This window comes from Strix aluco, chromosome 5 (assembly GCF_031877795.1).
Source record: "Strix aluco isolate bStrAlu1 chromosome 5, bStrAlu1.hap1, whole genome shotgun sequence".
NCBI classification, from domain to species: Eukaryota; Metazoa; Chordata; class Aves; order Strigiformes; family Strigidae; genus Strix; species Strix aluco.
This window is the reverse complement of record NC_133935.1, coordinates 6,003,729-6,022,964: the sequence shown is the minus strand read 5'-3', so window position 1 is coordinate 6,022,964 and position 19,236 is coordinate 6,003,729. Positions and strand designations below refer to the sequence as shown.

The window sequence follows — 19,236 nt, the reverse complement described above, 5'->3', positions numbered from 1 at the left end:
AGTAGCAGAGTAAGACGGAAGCAGGAAGATGATATCTGAAAAGAGTCAGTGGAGTTATACTGATTTGAAGTCAAGATTCAGAATTTTAAAAAGTGTTTATGTTTTCCAAGGGTTAGAACTACTTCTATAGCTCAGACCCAGAGAGGTGTGGTTGAATCTAGAAAAAAACCACACAGTTATGTGCTCTTGGAAAGTAATCAATAAAGCAAGACCATTCGAAACTTGTATCAATAAAACATTGTCTCACACCACATAATCAGATATTTGATATAGGTGTAACGTGGGAAAGTTTTCATCAGCATGCATCTGCAACAACTTTGCACTACTCATAAGCATCCATATGCATGTGAAAATGAAGGAAATTAAACAAAATAAAAAAGCTTAAAGCAAAACTAAAGAATAGGAACCAATTCTGCTGAAATATTATAAGTTCTGAAACTCTGCATTAATTTTAAACAATTGGCAATTTTGGCTGTCATTAAACAATATCATGAAGTATTGTTCTTAAATTTTAAAAGCTTTTCCCAAGTTCAAAAGTACTTTTAGAAATAAATTCCACTGGGTTTAGTACACTGTGCAGATTGATAGTAACTTCTCCTTCCATCTTATTTTAGTCTTGATTAATCTTTCTGTGTCAATGACACTTCTTGGGAAAAAAATCACAGAATAAATATCAATGACCTATCAATAAAAGACTTTAGAGAAGAATAAATGACATTTAGGCCTCTTTATTCTAGTTCATTAAGTAAGTTTCTTAACACATTTCCACATTATTTAGATATTAAAAAATGGCAGCCTCCATTCATACACACGAGTATGTAAATGCATTTTAAATTTAAAATAAAAAAACTCACTTTTTTAAAAAGAAAGTTCTTTTTCCACACAAGAGAATACATAATGATGTGGTGCTGAGGTTCCTGGAGCAACCACATGAACTAGGACCAGATTCTGATCTCCTTGTTAACACCAATAGCAGGTTAATCTTGGAAGCTGTCAGCATGTCTAATTTACCTAATACAGAATCAGCCCAAGACACCTTCAACGCACAGGAAAACTGATTTTGTCAGGTGCAGCAGAGGAGGACAGAGGGGAGGGAAAAAGGGGCTGGGAAAAAACAATGGTGCCTAAGAGACCTTTGTATGAGAGAGCTAGGAAAGGGGGTACTGTGACTTTGGGGGACCTGAAAAATGCAGACAGGGTTTGTGAGACTCTGGGAGAGGAGAAGGTCTCTTTCCACTTCATACCTGTCTCCCTCAGAAAAAATGCTCCCTTGTAGTACAGATCTGCTACCCTCACTCCATATCTTGCCTGTTCTGCAAGAAGCACATCGCTGGCAAACCTGCTTACCTACCTGGATCTCCTGGGTCACTGGGGAGGAGGAGAGGAAGAAGGAAAGGCCTAGAGATGGTTCCTGTTCCTAGAGGGGCAGTGCTGGATAAAGACAGGGGATGCAGTAAGTCAAGGCAGAGAACTATTAGAAAACAGGAATTTCCTCCCTGTTGTTCCTTTCTTCTACTAATAGCTCCTGTTTTCCATCATCCATGTCATGACCATGCTCTGGGCAACAACAACCACAGCAGAGAGATGTGCTGCACAGGCTGAAAGAGCTCATTCCAGCTCCTCCTCCATAGCTTCACACTCCAAGCAACTGCCCAACTCTGCGCCTACACCAGAGAACGTGAAGACGTGAGTCTCCTCTCTGAACTCAGGAGTCTACAGGACAAGAGAACTCATGTCACCCCAGGGTGACCCAGCCTTTGAGTGGCCCATCACAACACCCTGAGGAATCAAGGCTACCTATAAGGAATCAAACAGCTTTGAGGTTTGTAGACAATTCAGTTCTGGAAAGGACACAGGAGGTCATTATAATGAAAAAGGAATAAAAGAAAAGAAATGAAAACATGTTGATATGTTTGGTAGAAGAGAAATAAAAGGAAAATTAACTAGAACCCTAGCATGTTGTAGCACATCTCTAGATCAACAGTCTTGGACTGAAAAGAATGTGATCATATATCTTTACCAACTCCTTGGCAAGCAAAGAAACTATCCCCTGCTTTGGTTCTTATAGTTTAAAAACTAAAACATGTTTAAAGTGTATTTCTTTAATGGAGCAACAGCTGGCACTAAATAGTTTCCTCTAAGGCATGAGGAATAACATCCATTTTTCAACCTTCCTTCCCCAACTATCCTAATAAAACTCTCATCCTCCTAAACATAACACTTAGATCTAATGTTGAAAGGACTTGTTCAGAAGATCCAGGCTATCCTAGGATCATTAAATAATTAGTGCTAACAGTAATTTAATGAAGGTGACAGAAGATTCACTAGAAGGAGTGACAAAACCCAAGAAAAGTTAGTAAAAAACCAAAGAGATCAAAAATATTTGGAAACATGGACCCAACAGGAAAATCAGAATAGGCATGGGGAAAATGTGAGATAATGCATCTGGGGAAAATAACCCAAACCAAAGATGTCATTGGCACAAGAAACCTGAGGATGCAGTGAGGGTGAAAGGAGAGATCTGAGACAACACAAAGTTTTGTAGTTACACATACCCCTTCTAACATTACTGACCACCTTTTCCCCAAGATGACTAAGCTGTGAATACAGTTATTTTATTAGTCTGCTTTTCACTCCTCCACTTTTCATGCAAACACAAATGTCTTATACTGATTGTTTTAGTAGACACTATTAGAACTCCAGAAAAGGAGTCTGCTCCTATAAATTGCAAGGTGGAGAACAAGGTGAAACATCAAATTAATCAGATCACAACAAATTTGAAAATGTAGTAAAGAAGATCAAGTTAAACCATGATCGAGTTAGGAGAGAATGGGATGTATCTGTAAACATATTTAATGTCATCAAGTCCACTTGCTATTTAATTCTCTTTTACCCAATCTACCTTCCTTATTACTTTATCTTAACTCAGCAATAATCCACAGGGTATCTTATAGTCTTCCCTTTGGCATTCAATAAATATTTTTTTTAAAGTCATCAAATGGCAAAAGGTGGAATGAGACTTTGGGAATCAGAGTTTGCAAACATTTTACAGAGCACAGGATTTTCACTTAAAATTGTAACTCACTAAACATGTTTCTAATGAAGACAGACACCTAAGTTCCTCTCTGTTGTACTGAAACAGTGTAACAGCATAACTATTTGAACAATAACAAGACCTCCACTCGTTGGCATTTCAGTTAGTGTGGACTTTCTCTCCATTTATTCTTCCAAGTTCTGATCCAGATTCTAAGATTTCATCTTTTATAATTGCATTTCTATTTCAGTTTACACAGGTTTGTTGGCAAAACGAAGTAGAATCTCCTCCACCCAAAAAACCTAAAGCAGGAACAGCCTGGGTCCTAGAAATACAATTTCTGAAGATTCTTGGGAGGCCAATAGTTTCTACTACCCACATCATCACTTTGAGTCCTTTAGTATTTCTTCACCAGCTCCTTCACAAGTAGAAAAGGGTATGGATTGTCTCACCTCTACCCCTGCTTTATTGAAGGCTATATCCCTTATTATTACACAGCCTGAAAAACAACCAAGTGTACAACCTGTTTGATTGGGTTACACAAACACAGTCTGTGGTATGACACTTGAGTGTTTATTCATGGTATCTCCAAGGTTTTGTCTGTTTTCATGGTTCTGGTGTGGGTTTGTTGCTTTTCTTTCCCTCTCCCATATAGTTATCAGTTGCTCAACTGCTATTCAACACAATTATCTATTTTACAGTCTAATACCCAATGCTACCTAATATTTTTGCAGATTTCAGATGTACAAACGCAAATCCTCTAAGTCTGTACAGCTGCCAGCTGCAAATATGCAAGCAAGCCTTAGGGAGTCTGCTTTCTCAGACTGCTGTTGCCAAGATATTTACAAATAAATGGACTAAATTAATCTCTCGTGTGACTCTTTTGAAGCAAAAAATTTGGCCCAGTGTGTTTAAAGAAAGTAATTTTACTGAAAATTTTATAGTCAAGAGTCCACAAAGATTACACTGAAGGCATTTATTTCAATATAATTCTCACAATGTACTTCTCAGCTCTTCAAATTTTATGGTTGTTTTCCTCCCTGTTTTGGTTCTGTAACTTCTCTTTCTAAAGAAATTGATAGTAATAAATAACTTAACCCTATCTATTCTTAAAACTGTTAAACCTTCCAAAATATTTCCTTGTCCCTTTCCTTCTTGCTCTGTTAAGTGATCCTGTGCATTTCAATTCTAGTTCCTTCTAGCCTAACCTGATCAGACACAATTTTCCAACATAATATTCAACACTTGTAAAGACTTCATCACCACCGAAACACGATGCCAGTATCTGTCTTACAAATTTATCCTCATCTTTATGAATCTAATGGATAAAATGTGAACAAAACCTGATCTAACCTGCATTTTTGCTGAAGTACCAAGAGCTGACAGAAGATGATACAGTGCATGGTTTTTTGCTTAAGATGTCAGGACAAGAGACACCTCCATTTTGAGCATTATTCTTCAAGAAAGAGCTGGATCAACTAGAAAATGTCCAGAGTGGAACAAGAATAAACAGACATCTAGAAAATGATTTAAGGACAAAGACTGAAAAAGCAGAGGCTAGTTCATTTTTTAAAAAGGGTGGCAGAGAAATATGGTATTATGTTGAATTTTGCTGAAAAGAGGACAGAGGTAATCTCTTTATTGCTGAAAGAAAGAACAACAAAAAAAATAAACCTTTAGCAAGGAGATTTAAGTTAGACACTGGGAAAAACTTATTAGCAGTACGGATAGATAAGTATTAGAATAGATTGCCTAGGGAGGAAGTGAAATCTCCACTGCTGGATTTATTTAAGAGCAAATTAGACAAACATCTCTCAATAATGATTTAAGCAGAGTTGATCCTACCGTGCACAAGGGATGGCCCCTCAAGATCCATTCCAGCCTTATTTTTCTGTTTCTACGTTCCTAGTTCCTCAACTTGTGCTGATATGTATCTGGCACTCCTTCACTTGTCATAAACAAAGGATTCTTGCTGATCCCAGAGTTCCTGTCCACAAACTTCTACCACTTCAGAGCTCTTCAACACAGGACCTCACAAATCTATAGATTCTTTCACAGCATTTTGCAAATATTGAGCTAAACCTTAGGATTTTGTTCTGCAAGTGATGAACTTGAAATTCAGTAAAATCTGGTGGATTCATCAAGAATGCTTCAGAGCCAAGAGTTTGCTATCCAGCTTCTCAGTTTGTACTGTAATTAGTACAAAATTGTTGTTTTCCCAGGGAGCAGTATGACATTCCACATAGGACAAGCAATAATTTCTGATGCGCTGATGCACTTGGTTTGCATCACAACTTACAAACTGTGAGTACTGGGTTATACTGTGAGCATCACCCACATCATAACTGGCTAGAGAGTAGTGAAAAAGCTGAGAAACCAGAGGCAAAATAGGGGAGGTTGTAGTCAAGTCATCAGTGAAGGAATGCTTGTGAGGTCTCCCTTACACTAAAGGCATTGCTAAAGGCTGCATTTTGGGATAGTGATGGAATAAGTGAATACTGGAGTCTGCTGTCTGTTCTCAGGGTTATTTTTTCATTTTATCCAATGATTTTTATCTGAGGAATAGACAAAAGCGGAATAACATTATCACCATGCTACATCATGAAGATCATGATTCAGCTTACTTCTAGGATATTTGCACTCTACATCCTGTTTGAGCTGAACTCAAGTAGCAGGGCTGGAGGCTTGTATGTGGTCTTGATGTTTAAGGAACTGTGCTGCAACATGAAGAAAAGGATTTGAATCCTCCCATCAAACCAAGGCAGGCCTACAACTCACCTTCCAGGAACCTGAACACATTTTATTTAAGTCAATGAAGAGAGCAAGACACACTGAATTTTTTCATACAGGTACTTGGCTCATTATTAACAATAAAAGAGAATCTAATTGCTGCAATTCTGAATTACTGAATATGACCCTGTTTTAGAGATACATTGACATCTATTGTTAGGGGATGTGTACCAAATTCTACCTGTTCTTAGTATGATATTTACAGCTACTAACTCTACTCTCTTTAGTCAGAGTTAGAAATTAGTCCTCTGGCAAGAGTCGGTAATTTAAACAGATCATAGGCCATGACATTTGAAACAATGCCTAAGAACAGAACTAAAACCAAATTTAGGGATTTTGTAAATACTAATAAGAAAGTATGTCTCACTTTTCAGTCAGTTCAGGTACAGTTATAAGCCCCATGGGCTCATTGCAAAGCACTGAAAAATTGTTCTCAGGAAACCAACCCCATTTGTTGTTTGCAACAGCCCTGTGGGTGGGTACCCAGAGCTCAGGATGTGTACTTAAGACATCATAGATGCAGCACAGACCTGCATGCAGATATTATTTATGTTACCCTGACATGTTACAAACATCATCACAGAGAATTTTTGTTATATATAACAAAGTATTTATTCTGTAACATTCTGTTCCTGCACTCTGTACAATGGTATATGGGTATTCTCAGCAAAGAATGATCAGCTGTTATCTTATAATCCTTTTCAACATTAATTATTAAAATTAGAGTGCTGACTAGTAAGATATAGGTGATGATTAATGATACATTGGAACTCAAAACTCTATCAGTTATAGTCATTGAGAAAAACATAGCTATGAGCTGCATTGGGCTGGAGAATGCTCATGAAAACTCTAAATATCAATGCATATCTTCAGATACAGAATAATTTATACAGTAAATTAACACAGGGAGAGGAAAACTTACTTCTTCTTCTTCCAGTCCAGTTAGATCCCAGGAGTAATTCAATCTCATCTGCAAACGTTTCCATTGTTCAAGGAACATAGTAGCTTTAAAAAAAAAAAAAAAAAAAAATTTACATTTATAAATCCAATGCACTATGGGGAATATTTGTGTTACTTATAAGCCCCAACTGATATTTGAATCCCGTTATGCTAGGTCTTTTACAAGTAAGCACTAACAGCCCCAGGCCCAATTTTAATGAAAGAACACAAGCAAAGCATAAAAACAATAATTACTGCGTCTTTACAAATAAAATACAGAAAGATACAACATGGATTGCCCAAAGGCACCAGTAAATTCTTGTCAGAGATTGGAACTGAACCCATACCAGCTGATACTCACCCCAAGAACATTATCTCTCTTAATTTACTATGCGTTATTCTATAAATCATGAGTACAAAGCATATAATGAAACAAAATCTATGTCTAAATATTAATCTGTAACACTGCAACTGACCAAACAGATTTTGCTGTTTCAGTGTTTCTAATCAGTTGGAAACACGTGGAGAAGGTAGGTGTAGCCTGCTACTGAAATAAATCATCGATGCCTATATGTAAACTAAGACCATCAGTAATAAGTAGAATATAATGTTCTTTTGAAATATATTATAGTGGTACAGTTGAACATTTTTGTCCTGCATAGACACAGTGATTTTGTTCTAAAGGACTGGCCAGTAGTTCAGCCTCCTGCTTTTCCTTTTTAATTAATATGAAGAAACACATGTTGTATTGTTGTCTCTTATTTAAGTCTCCTGTCCTTCCTCTCATAATTGCTGTTTCCTCTAAATAACCCTTTGCCTAGCTGCTCATGATTTATGGACTTACGAATTTATTAGAAATAGCACTTCTTACACTTGATTGTGGACACCTATTTTCAGATGACTATATCAATACTAAACCAGTATATACCAACCAAAAACCACACACTATACTAGTAAAAGCTATACCTATAAACAACTGTGAGCACTGTTTTCCATTTTCTTATGCTTCACTTCACCTTTTCAGTTGGTGAAAAGGGGGTTGTAAAAACACTGTTAGATCACAGCAGTATTTACATCACTTTGAACATCTTGTAGATAGCTCCACAAGACACACAACAGTGGAGAATTAGATCCAGCATCCTTTGACTGTATCTGCACTTGGTGTAAGCTGTAAGATAACACTGGGAAAAGTTAGACTACTATTAAAATTAACTCTTACAAGACAGAATCTATTCCAACAGTTAGCTGCAAATATTTTCTGCACAGGTATCCTCCCATAATGCAAGAAATAAATATCAATCAAACACAGGACTGGCTTTACACTGAAAGTAAATCCAGACACTAAGCAATTAATTTGCTATCTCTGGTCCTTCCTTACAGAGGAGAGGACATATAAAAGCTATATTTAACATGTTTTGAAAACTCAAGGGTTTTCAGATATCCTAAATGCAAAAACATTTGGTTATTTTATAGGGTGCTAGTACTCATTCCATTTTTTCCTGCTATTCAAATAGTCAGTTCCACATTTAGCTCTGTAAGAATTTATTTGGCTAGACACAGTAGCTGTTCTGAAATCAGCAATTTTGCACCGACTTACACTAGCAGAAGAACAGTCCCACTGTATTCAACTGTCCTTCTAATAAACACATCTGACAGCTGAAATTCAGTATCCCAGAACACCAGTGACATTAAGCACAATTAGCCAGGCATTACTCCGTATGTTATGAGTATGGTCATTTGCAAACAGCATTGCTGGAAACACAAAGATATTTTATGAGACATCAAGATCATCTAGGAAAAGAATGATTCCTTTCAAGATATTAACCTTAGTAAGTCATCTGCCCTTTACAGAATGGGAGAAGGCAAGCAGGATGAAAACTCCTTGTGCCCAACACCATCATGAAATGAAGCCAGCTCAAATTACCATACTTAGCTCCTTTAAGTATACAATTGTAAGTCATAAGACATGCCAGTTTCCACATGACTATACCATATCCTACGAAAAAGCATTCAGGCAACATTTACTCAAGATACTGTGAGGCAAGCTGATTAGGTGTGTGAATGAGATCTGTCATTCAGCAGAATGAGCTCTAGATATAACCAGTTCAGTCTCCTAGTAGTAAGGCAGCAAAATTTGGTGTAATCTAATACTTAATAGGCAAGCTGGTCAGAGTTAGTAAAGGATACTTTATTTCACTTTGCTGTTCTTTGTATATGACGGCTGTATTTTCTTGTACTGACAAGCTCAGTTATCATGGTCCCAAGAACAGACTTTTCCAATCTGTGAGAAAAATTTTTTGGAGGGGGGCTACAGCTCAGAAAGAATTTTGTTATTCTTATATGCCTTTTTTTAAAAGCAATGCATATGGAACTTTTTGTTCCTTTCTGTTCCTTTACAGATTCTACTAATTTATCTTAGTGCAAGGATATATCAACTTTTTGCTTTGCACGTTGCATTGCTGATACTAAAATAGAATTGTTTTGAATGAGGCTGCATGGAAAAGATCATTTGCATGGACACAAGTATACAACACAGATTCTCTGTCAGGAAAATACTATTTACCTCTGAAAGAGTAAATGAATTGTCATTCATACACATGCTGTCCAAACAGCTACGCTGAAACTTGGACAAGACACTGCACTGCACACTTCATGGCAGCAGGTAAACTGTGACACCTTATCTGCCAGCCTACTCTGTAATTGGCAGCAATCTGAAGTAGGAAAGTAAGTCGTTGTGAGAGTCTATAAATTCATCACCTTTTGTCATTTCTCTCAGTCATGGTGCTTACGTATTCTCTAACTTCTGCTGAAGGGTTTCCAGGAACTGATAAACAAAAACTTCTTACTTCCTTGACCTGTTCTGTCTGCAAGTTCCTTAAAAACCCTATGCTATCCATATCCAACACCAAGCTACTAATCAGTCATTTCTAAAACAAGCTGTAAAATTTTAATAGGGTTGCAAAGTATAACACACTGATTGCTGAGGGATGGTTATAATGCAATAATATATTTGCTCAATTTCATATTAAGATGAAAATTTCATTGTGTGAACAATGAATAGGGAAATAAAAAATCATTTTACAGTAGCAATAACACCTTAAACTTTCACAATAGGCAAGATCTAGAGTGAATGAGGGCATAATGCCAGCAAGCACAGTACACACACTTTTCAGGGCAGAGGTGAGGCCAGAAACAATAACACTACAATGCATTCATTAAGTGTTTATGACATGTTATGATATCCTCAGTGAGACGGGGCATATTTGCCGTTAAAGAAAACCAAGATTGTTTAAATAGAATACTTTAGAACATATTACAATTAAAACAATAATAGTCTCATTGTTCTTGGAATCCCATAAAGTTTTGATAAAACTATGCTACAAAGTTGTCCCACATAAAAGTGCATTCTGTGCTTAAATTAAACTCTTTCAGGTGCCTACACCATACCAATCCCCAAATACATTCTGGCCCCAAATGCAGAAGGTGTTAAAGGGACTCGCTATGTTGATAGAAAATGAAGAAAAATGAAGAAAAACATGGCAAAGATTGGAAGTGCCATTAAACAAGGCAGTAGAGGGAGAAAAGACACATTTTTCTTCCTTGATCAACCCAACTCCTCTCCATTTATTCCAAAGCTTGCTGTTGACAGCGGAAAGCCTTGTAATACTGCTTTCTCCAGTCTCAGCACAAACAGCTCCTCACTGGCCTTCTGAGCTGGCCTTGCCAGGTTCTTAAAGACACAGATATCACATTCAGTCTAATAGCACTTTATTATATGTAAGGCTACTCCATGTTCTAATACTATGCATCGCAGCTTTCACTTCTGTCAGGGGTCCAAAGATCAAGCGACACTGTTAACATGCAAAGCAATACTCACCCCAAACAGCCATAAAGATGGAGAAAAAGACTGTGCCAGGGTTGTCAAATAAGTGGCTAGCTCGAGCGGTAGCACAAGCAGAGCTGAGGTTCCAGTAATCACAGAACTTGTCACACAGGGGGCACATGGTGAAGGCATTGCGTTGGTCGCACATTTCTTTACTGTGGATGACAAGTGCACAAATTCTTAGATATGTGGCTTGCACTTGCAGAAAACAGAAGCTGTGTGTTCCTTCAAGGCACATTGCCATGGGCTGGAATATTAAAATACTTATAGGCACCTTACCAACAGCAAAACCCAACAACCAATCTAATCACTACACTATATTAGTGAATTAGTGAAGACTGCATCACTGAAGGCTGAGGTTAAAAGAAAATAAAACATAGTCAAAGTGAAATTTGTCATCTCTACAGTCAGTTATATGATTTGATACATATCAGATTTAAATTCATGAAAAAGAATTCTGAAGTGGCCATAAAGGAAATTCTGTGCCCTTGACAAAACACACATTTTTAACACGGTGGCACAAAAATTCATGCCAAATGCCATGCTGCTTTGTGTATCAGGGCTGGCCATGTAAGTCTGCATAAAAGCTAGAACCAGCCCAGGCATGTTGGCTGGTCTGTGTCACAGACAGAATAAATCTGCAACACCATTTGCAAGATATATTAAGTTTTGGTACAAACTGACATACGTGTACTGAATTTAAAAGACTTACACCAGCCAAGAGTCTCATTCTTAGCAAGGTTGTTATATTTCACAACATTTTCTTTGAGATTCACCTCTACCCTGCATTTTATGTGTGAGGTATTTATAAAAGCAATGGTTGTTTTCCCAGCCTAGGGCTTTAACACCAATTTTCATCTGGACCACCACCTGCTATAAGGTTTTGGCTAAGTTCTTCAAGTGTGAGCAGTTATTTTAGGCACCCGTTCTAGTATGTTGTAAGGGTGTTCAGATATTGTGTGCACAGTGGTTTCAGGAAACCAGATACCGTTACATTTCAGGGTTCTCAAGTTTTCATGCTGAATATGGATGTGGTATTCTTGGTCTCCATAGCTCCTTGTTTTTCTAGTACAGAGTGTTAATTTAATTTTCAAAAATAAAAAAAAAAAAAAAAAAAAGGAGGAAAAAAGCCCCCTTCCCCCAGCAGTAAATCTTATAAAAACTAGAAAGCTTCCACTTCTGTCTCATATATTCAGATGTTAAGTTGTATTTCCTTTCCCTCAGTTTACTGCATTTGTTCTGCTGTCCTCTGGAAAATGTGAGGTAAGAGACTTTCTTACAGATTTTAAAATCTTTACTTTAAAATTGGTATTTTCATTCTTAGTCTCATTTGCTATGTATTTACTCAGTTTCTAAAAATCTTTAAAAAATCATTATCACTATCTCTTCAACAAGCCAAACCCTACTTGACACTGCTGAGTATGCTTTCAGGTTTTTTTTCATAATGTTTGTATGTGAAAGACCTTCTTACCTGCACAGTCTTACTCAGAAGAACTGAGTAGTGCAAAGCTCAACTGTTCTGTCCGGGATTGTGAGCTAAGGAAAGACTTACAACATTGCTTCATAGATAGCTGGCATATTGTGATTATGATTGTTCCTGTACTGACCATCATTAAATAGCATTTTTTCTATGACTTCAAATGAAAACAGAACTATTCAAACTGTAGTATCAATATGTTTAATATTACATAATTTGAAAAGCATACAGCTGTTTCCAGCTATCATATCATTATAGTAATGCTCTCTTCTATTTCAAAAGGCAGTAGAGGGTGCTGCAGATACATCTTAGTCATAAATCTCACTTAAGTTTAAATGTTAGCACAGGCTTTCCTACAGACAAGCACAGCCCATCAAGATTCATTCAGATCAAGCTGAGAAAACAAACCCTGACTCAAACCTGTTGTTATTCATCATTTACCTATCAGTAATAATGTCCTACTGCAGTGATCCACTTGAAAAGTAGCCAATTCATTTGAGAGAATGCAGAAACTGCCATGAGTGTGACCAGCAGTACTAGTAATCCAGTATCCTCTCTCCACCAGAAGTCAGACACAGACAACACAGAGGAAATGTCCTTTATTTTTAATGAGAAGCAGACATTAACATCACTGTGTCAGTTTGGCAGTTTTTGTTTAGTATAACACCCTCAGGACACACAGTACAAAAGTCAAAATTTTTTTGTAACTGTCAAGAAGGAGAATACTGTGGATACCAAATATGCTAAATCTGCTAACTATGTTCATTTTACTTGTGCAAATAGCCTGATTTTACTAAGAAGAACAAAGTAATCCAAGAGTAATGAACAGTGTATTTGCCTTAATATCAGTGAGTTCTGCACAATGTCTTTCTGGGTGAGTGTGAAGATGTGTGCATTCATAAAAAACAAATGGATGCCATAAAAAAGAATTTACAGTAATGCAGTAGACTCACTGAACATTTCTGTTTCAGGAGCTGCAATACTGAACAGTCAAATAAATGTGTGTCATTCAAATGCCTTATCTACTCAATGCATGTGCATTTCTAATGCTCACAGAGTTGTTAATGATACAACATTGCTCTTCAGATATGTTAAAAAGCAATTATTCTCACTAAGGATTACAAACAAAAATCACAGTCTTATAAATTTCAAGTAACAAATTATTGATCGCAGAGAAACTTACCTAGGAATGTCACTCTCAATGGTTATGCATCCATAAAGAAATACAATAATCCCAACTACTGAAGAAGGAATGAGGAATTCTGTGTATAAACCCAGCCATGCAAAATAAAGTCCTATCTTTTCTCCAAAATACTTTCTGAAAAAGACGGGAGGGAAAAAAAAAACCATGATGTGTCAAGGTTATAACTTTCAAATGTGTTTTACAGCTTCTTAACAGTTGCTAGAAGTTAAAATAGTTATTGACAAAGACATGCATGAAAACCCGGAGTATCTTGAAGTCAGCATCACCAAATGAAGGGGGTGATTGGGGCAGTTTGGTGTTCTCCATTGTGAGAAGTTAAAGACAGACCTGTATCATTATAATACATAATATCTACTCAGGGAAGACTGCAACTTTTGCATCGCTTAAATGAAGTCAGTGAAGTATCCCCCACTTCCACCAAGAGTAGCAGAATTTCAACCAAATGTTTACCAGAAAACACTGGAAAGAATTTGGCTTCTCAGACTAGTCCTCCGGGATTCAGTTGGTCCGCGCCATGGAAATGACATCTATGGGAACATACTGACAACATCCTCTGATATCTTAAGACTAGTAACCTTGAATTGCTGTTAAAGAACAAGGTTTGCTTGCACCCTGTAGCACTGTCTTTTCGGAAAGAATAAATATTTTTGACAAATTAGCAGTCTCTGAACAGCTGGTTTGAAAAAACATTTTCTGCTCCGAGGAACAGTTCACTGTAGATGTTGATAAATATGTGCTAGTACTCAACCCAACATCTTCATGAATCACACTGCAAGTAGTAAACTAAACACAGATGAAACTCACTGATCAGTCCAAAGTACTGTTAGGAGTGATTACAAATATTGCAAAACACCAAGAGCCTCAGAGAGCTCAAGAACTAATCATCACTAAAATGAGACTAAATTTAGATAAGAAACAACAGAGCTCAAAACATTTCACAAGCCAGAGAATAAGATGGGGGAATGCTGGACAGAAAGCCGTTATACAGAGAGCACTCAGGGCATGACATTGCATTGGAATCAGTGAGACATACATTCACACTGTGGTGGCAGAAAGAACAAAAATAATTTCAAGATAACATGTCTAATAAAAGAAAGACAAGACTTACTCCTCATAAAGGCTGAGCATAATCCCACTTTGAGATTGATTCTGAATTTACTCACACTAGGAGAGTTCTATCCAAATTAACACCCCAGATTTAAACAATTCTTAATGAAAATGGTTAAATGAGATTTTTGGAGGCCCAGGATTTCCTTTAACAGATATAAGTTCTGACAGAACTTAATGACAAACCTCCATGTCTGAGGAGTAGAGCTCAAGTCCTTTCAGCAGCATAAGCAAAACTGAAATTTTCTACTCCAGGATGTGGGTCTCAGGGCCAGGCTGCTCCTGCCACAGAAGAGACAGGGGCAGGAGTGCAACCAAGGCAGAGAGCCATGGGACAATGTGACAAGCCTCCACAGTCGTTTCCAGCTCAGATGAAAGGAGTAAGGGTAGAAGCAGTGTTGGGTTTTTTGTTGGGGTTTTTTTTTTTATTACTACAGTTCCTGCTGCTCTTACACCATCACAGCTGCAACTAACTTCACATTCCTTGGCGCTCTCATAGGAAAGTGGGCAGTGTGGTCATGCCTATTTCAGTCTTGCCTTACACGAGTGCCTATATTTGTTTGTGTCTATCCAACCTTGCTTATCCTTTAGGAAGGGTATGTGCAATCATAAAAGGCAAAACAGAAGTACTTTAAGGGGCTACACAGACAACATTATCTTCAGTATAAAGGGATGCCATAACTTGGAGAACCAGCACAAAAGTGAGAGAAATTTCAGGAATCTTCTAGGAAAAAAGTATGACTCCTACACCTGACATTAGCAAGGCTGTCCTAAGCAACAGACCGTGTGAAGTATCAAACAACACAAGTGGAATCATGACAGACTGACTCGAATGGCAATAACTTAATTAGCCGAGTAATTCTCTTTTGTTTCAGAAAGACAACTTGTGCAAGTCAGAATGGGAATACTATTTGCAGCAACCAGTCTTTAAACAACATGTATCAGCTTAGTGACTACATTCACACTACAACATAGTTTTTAAGCACCTTGGGACAACAGATTATCACATTTGCACAGAATATAAGAAAATATGATATTATATGATATAGTAGAGTTTATGAAAAGATAAACATAATTATTTACATTCCAAATACAATCCAAATACTGTGGGACTACCCTGTAACCTGGCACAGGCCAGGTAATTTTGGAGGTAATTTTTAGGAGGTAGTTTATCTTCACATCTTTTTTCTTATTTCTTTTTTTTTAATATGAAGTGAGGTAGGAAATACTTGATTAAAATACAGAAATAATCAGATGGCCTATAGCTTTTCTTCAAGCCTCCTGTGTGAGTCAACATGCAGCAGCAATGGTCTTGGAGCAGCCCAGGACAGAGGGAGAGTCAATTTGTTCTCAAGTTTCCTCCTGATTGGGAAGTGACAGACCTTGCATTTGACAGTAAGGCAAACGTCATTGAACACATCCTAGCAACATGCAATGAGAAGGAGAGGGGGATTATTCTGGTTATCTGTCTTCTTACTTCTTCCTTATTTGTAGAGTTGGGCAACATGCATATCTAGTGCAGTGCTCCAAATAGGTCAAAGCAGACATGAAAAAGAGTCCATAATCTGAGCTGTTCTAAACTGTCTATTGTTTTGACAAAGGGCTACAAATTAGCACAGAAAGTGTTCAAATCCCAGAAGCATTAGAGCAAAGAGCAGCTGACCAGGGTCAATGAAGTTGAAGTTTATGGTTCATGAGGCTTCCTCTGGAAATTTGAAGCCTTCCAGTGATAAATGTGATCTGTAACCTATAAAGCAAAGGGTTGCTATGTGCATCCATGCCAAGAGAAAGTGAGAAGAGCTCAACAATGTCCTGGCAGTACAGAAAAAAGCAGTTGCCAAGAAGAAAACTGCACAATGTTCTGTGGCTTAACTGTTTTGAAAAAGAAAAATAATTAAGATTTCTGTGCCCAAGCTCAGTCCACCAATGTGCCAGAAAGTGAAATAATCTAAGGAAAAGCAATGACAGTGCTTGGAAGCATGATGACAAATTTAAATCTGAGTTTATCAAGCTAGAAAAACACAGGACGTGGACACGGTCCTTCCTTTTTTGACATGTCCCAAGAACTGTTCTCCCACGGCTCTAAATAGGAGCCACGCCTCTGCAAATACCTGTGGCCCCCTGTAACAACATCTATTGCAGCCACAGCTGGATTCAGTGATTTTTGGTTCAGACCTGAAGAATACCATGATGTGGGTATCTTTCTAGCACCCCTCTAAATATATCTTAAGAAAGACACACCAGCATAGCTTTACAAGGTTTAAAAGCATTCCACCCCTACTCAAGTCAATAGTTTCATGCTAGCAAATTGCAATGTTATTTCACTTTGAAAGCAGGATGATAAATTTTCTCAAATGTGGATATACTAGCCCCTCTATATTTTCACACTAAAAGGAACAAAATTAGAATGATTGTAGAAAATAAAGAGAAAAATATGTGTTCTTCAAGGGTAGAGTAAGATGTACATCAAGAAAATGGATTTCTGCAAGTTTTTGTATATTTACACCAAGAACTTGGCATCTTCTCACATTTACATTGCATTAAAAACCAGTCTTACTTTATTATACTCAAGGAATTACTCATGATTTATGCTGGCATGGAAAAAGAGGAGAGTTGAGAGGAGAGTTTTGCCCTACTTTAGTAGCTAACTGACATCCAGTTCACATATATCCAGACAAAGCTAAGGACTTATCCTTTCCGAAGTATGCTCATGGATAGCCTACTGTGGTATGCCACAAAAAAGAGTGTGCCCTCTACATTACATGAGCTTTATTTCCATATTAACTGCATTCTAATGTAGAGAAATGTCCCTTCATATACACATATGCAATGAGAACAGCAGTTCGCATCCAAAGCAAGGGGCTTTGATAATGAATGTGTAGTGCTCCTACCAGAAGTAGCAGTCAAGCTTTTTGTTCTGGGCGTTGTTACAGTATAAGACAAAATTTTGTGCCTTTCACTTTGGCAGATTTTTTGAATGCTGGTAAAATGGCCACCTACCAAGCACTAAGTTCTCTTGAGTAAGAATCATGTCTTTAAGGGAAGATTTGGCCAGATCTTCCATAACTCCTTCAAACAACAAAAGTTGTACTTCAAGCAAATGATCACAAACAACATTAAAAAAACAACAGCAACCACCACCTGTAGAAAGTGTACTCCCTCTCATGGCAGAATTATTGAGAAGGATGCAGTGAAAATGTTTACTCAGTTCCTTCTGCTTCACCCATGTAACACTTGAACCAGACATCTGCAATGCACTTCTGTCTGTCTGGTTGCCAAACCAACATCAAAAAGAATAACTGATAATTAAACTCTATGCTTGCACATTGGTCACAGTGCTTCCATGCCAAGTTGCGCAATTTATAAATAAACTAAGATTTGGGGAAGGAGGGGAGAAAGAGAGAAGGAAAAAACCCCTTAGTTTTGACTCTGAAAACAAGTGTGTGATACCTGGAATGCCAATAAAGCATGCGGTACATGACACATGCTGGAAAGAACTCTGGAGTCATTCAGGAACAAAGTTTAAAAAGCAAGGAAAAGATGTTGTAGACAGTGAGTCACCTAACTGGGAAATCTGTTCAAAACTCTTCAGTTTTTTTAATTTCCATTCCCCATTCTAGGCCAGCTGTTATTTCATGTTTGCCACAATTCATTCCACCACCCCCATGGTGGTGGAATAGTTTCAATGCAATAGTTTCTATGCAAAACTAAACTGATTTACAGCTATTTATTGAGTAGGCTTTTCCCTGTGCAAATGGTCAAACAAGTCACATGCCTTATTTTGCTTACATTAGTTTATGCCTTCAAAATAAACCTATTCACACAGATTGTGGACAAAATTCTGGTGTTTCTACTGTTGGGAGAAAAGACAAGCCGTTCTCTCAAAGAATAGTTTCATGTCAGAACACCTCTGCTACCAGAGCCAGTTTAAAAACTTTCTTTCTCACACCAGCTTCCAGCCCAGGTGTGCATTTCCTTCCTGACCCACAAGAAGCCAGTTCATAGCACAGGCCTATGAACAGCTGTGACAAACCAGTGGAGAGAATGGCAACCTGTTGCAGAGGTTCAGAAAGACAATTAATTCCTTCAGGAGGCTTTGTCACCAGAAGAAAATCTACCATTAAACCAAAGGTAGAACAATGACTACCCTTACAAATATAGAACTAATTTCTAGCACACATTAAGTTCAGAACAAAGGAGATCCTTCCTTGTTTCTGAGAGAATAGTTCTCAGCAAATTTAAGTTGCCATCTCAAAACTGTAGGGTTATTTCAGAAAGACTGCTGAAATATAAAGAAAACCCCAGTCAATATAATAGAATCAGGAACAGGACATAACATCTCCGTATACCCCACCATTTCACTCCAAGTAGGGTTGCCTATGCCCAAACTTTTCTGGATTTGTCATTTTTTCTCCATTTGAAAATTTTCTCAGGGCAGGATTCAAGCATTTATTACAACCATCTGGGACACCTGGGTGGAATTACCACTCAGCAGCAGCACTGAGGCTGCTGTGCATCCAGAGATCCTAGAGATTTCTACCATGTTTGTGCCTGACAGCATATATGCACATATTCTGTCCAGACAGTCCCAAGAAGAAACATATCAGTGCTAAATCCAGAAATACAGAGAATGCACCAAATGGAGCATTATGGAAGCCAAGAAATGCTCCTGGCAGAAGACAACCCCCCTTGGAACAATTTGCCAAGAGACTGAAAAGCTTTTTTTATTAAAATTTTAAGAGGAGAAAAAAACCACAACTACAGAACCTCAGTTAAATTACAATGCAGCTGAGTCCGAGGCA

General features: G+C 37.7%; 1 protein-coding gene across 2 annotated transcripts in view; it reads right to left on the bottom strand.

Annotated features, from left to right (window-relative positions):
* Positions 1-19,236, bottom strand: part of ANO2 (anoctamin 2) — a 195,504-nt gene that overhangs the window by 105,328 nt on the left and 70,940 nt on the right. For both annotated transcript variants that reach the window (XM_074825701.1, XM_074825702.1), the window contains exons 11-13: positions 13,307-13,441; positions 10,641-10,801; positions 6,747-6,829 (exon numbers count right to left, since the gene is read on the bottom strand). In XM_074825701.1, the coding sequence (XP_074681802.1) occupies positions 6,747-6,829; positions 10,641-10,801; positions 13,307-13,441 (379 nt within the window). The remainder of the gene's footprint in view (positions 1-6,746; positions 6,830-10,640; positions 10,802-13,306; positions 13,442-19,236) is intronic.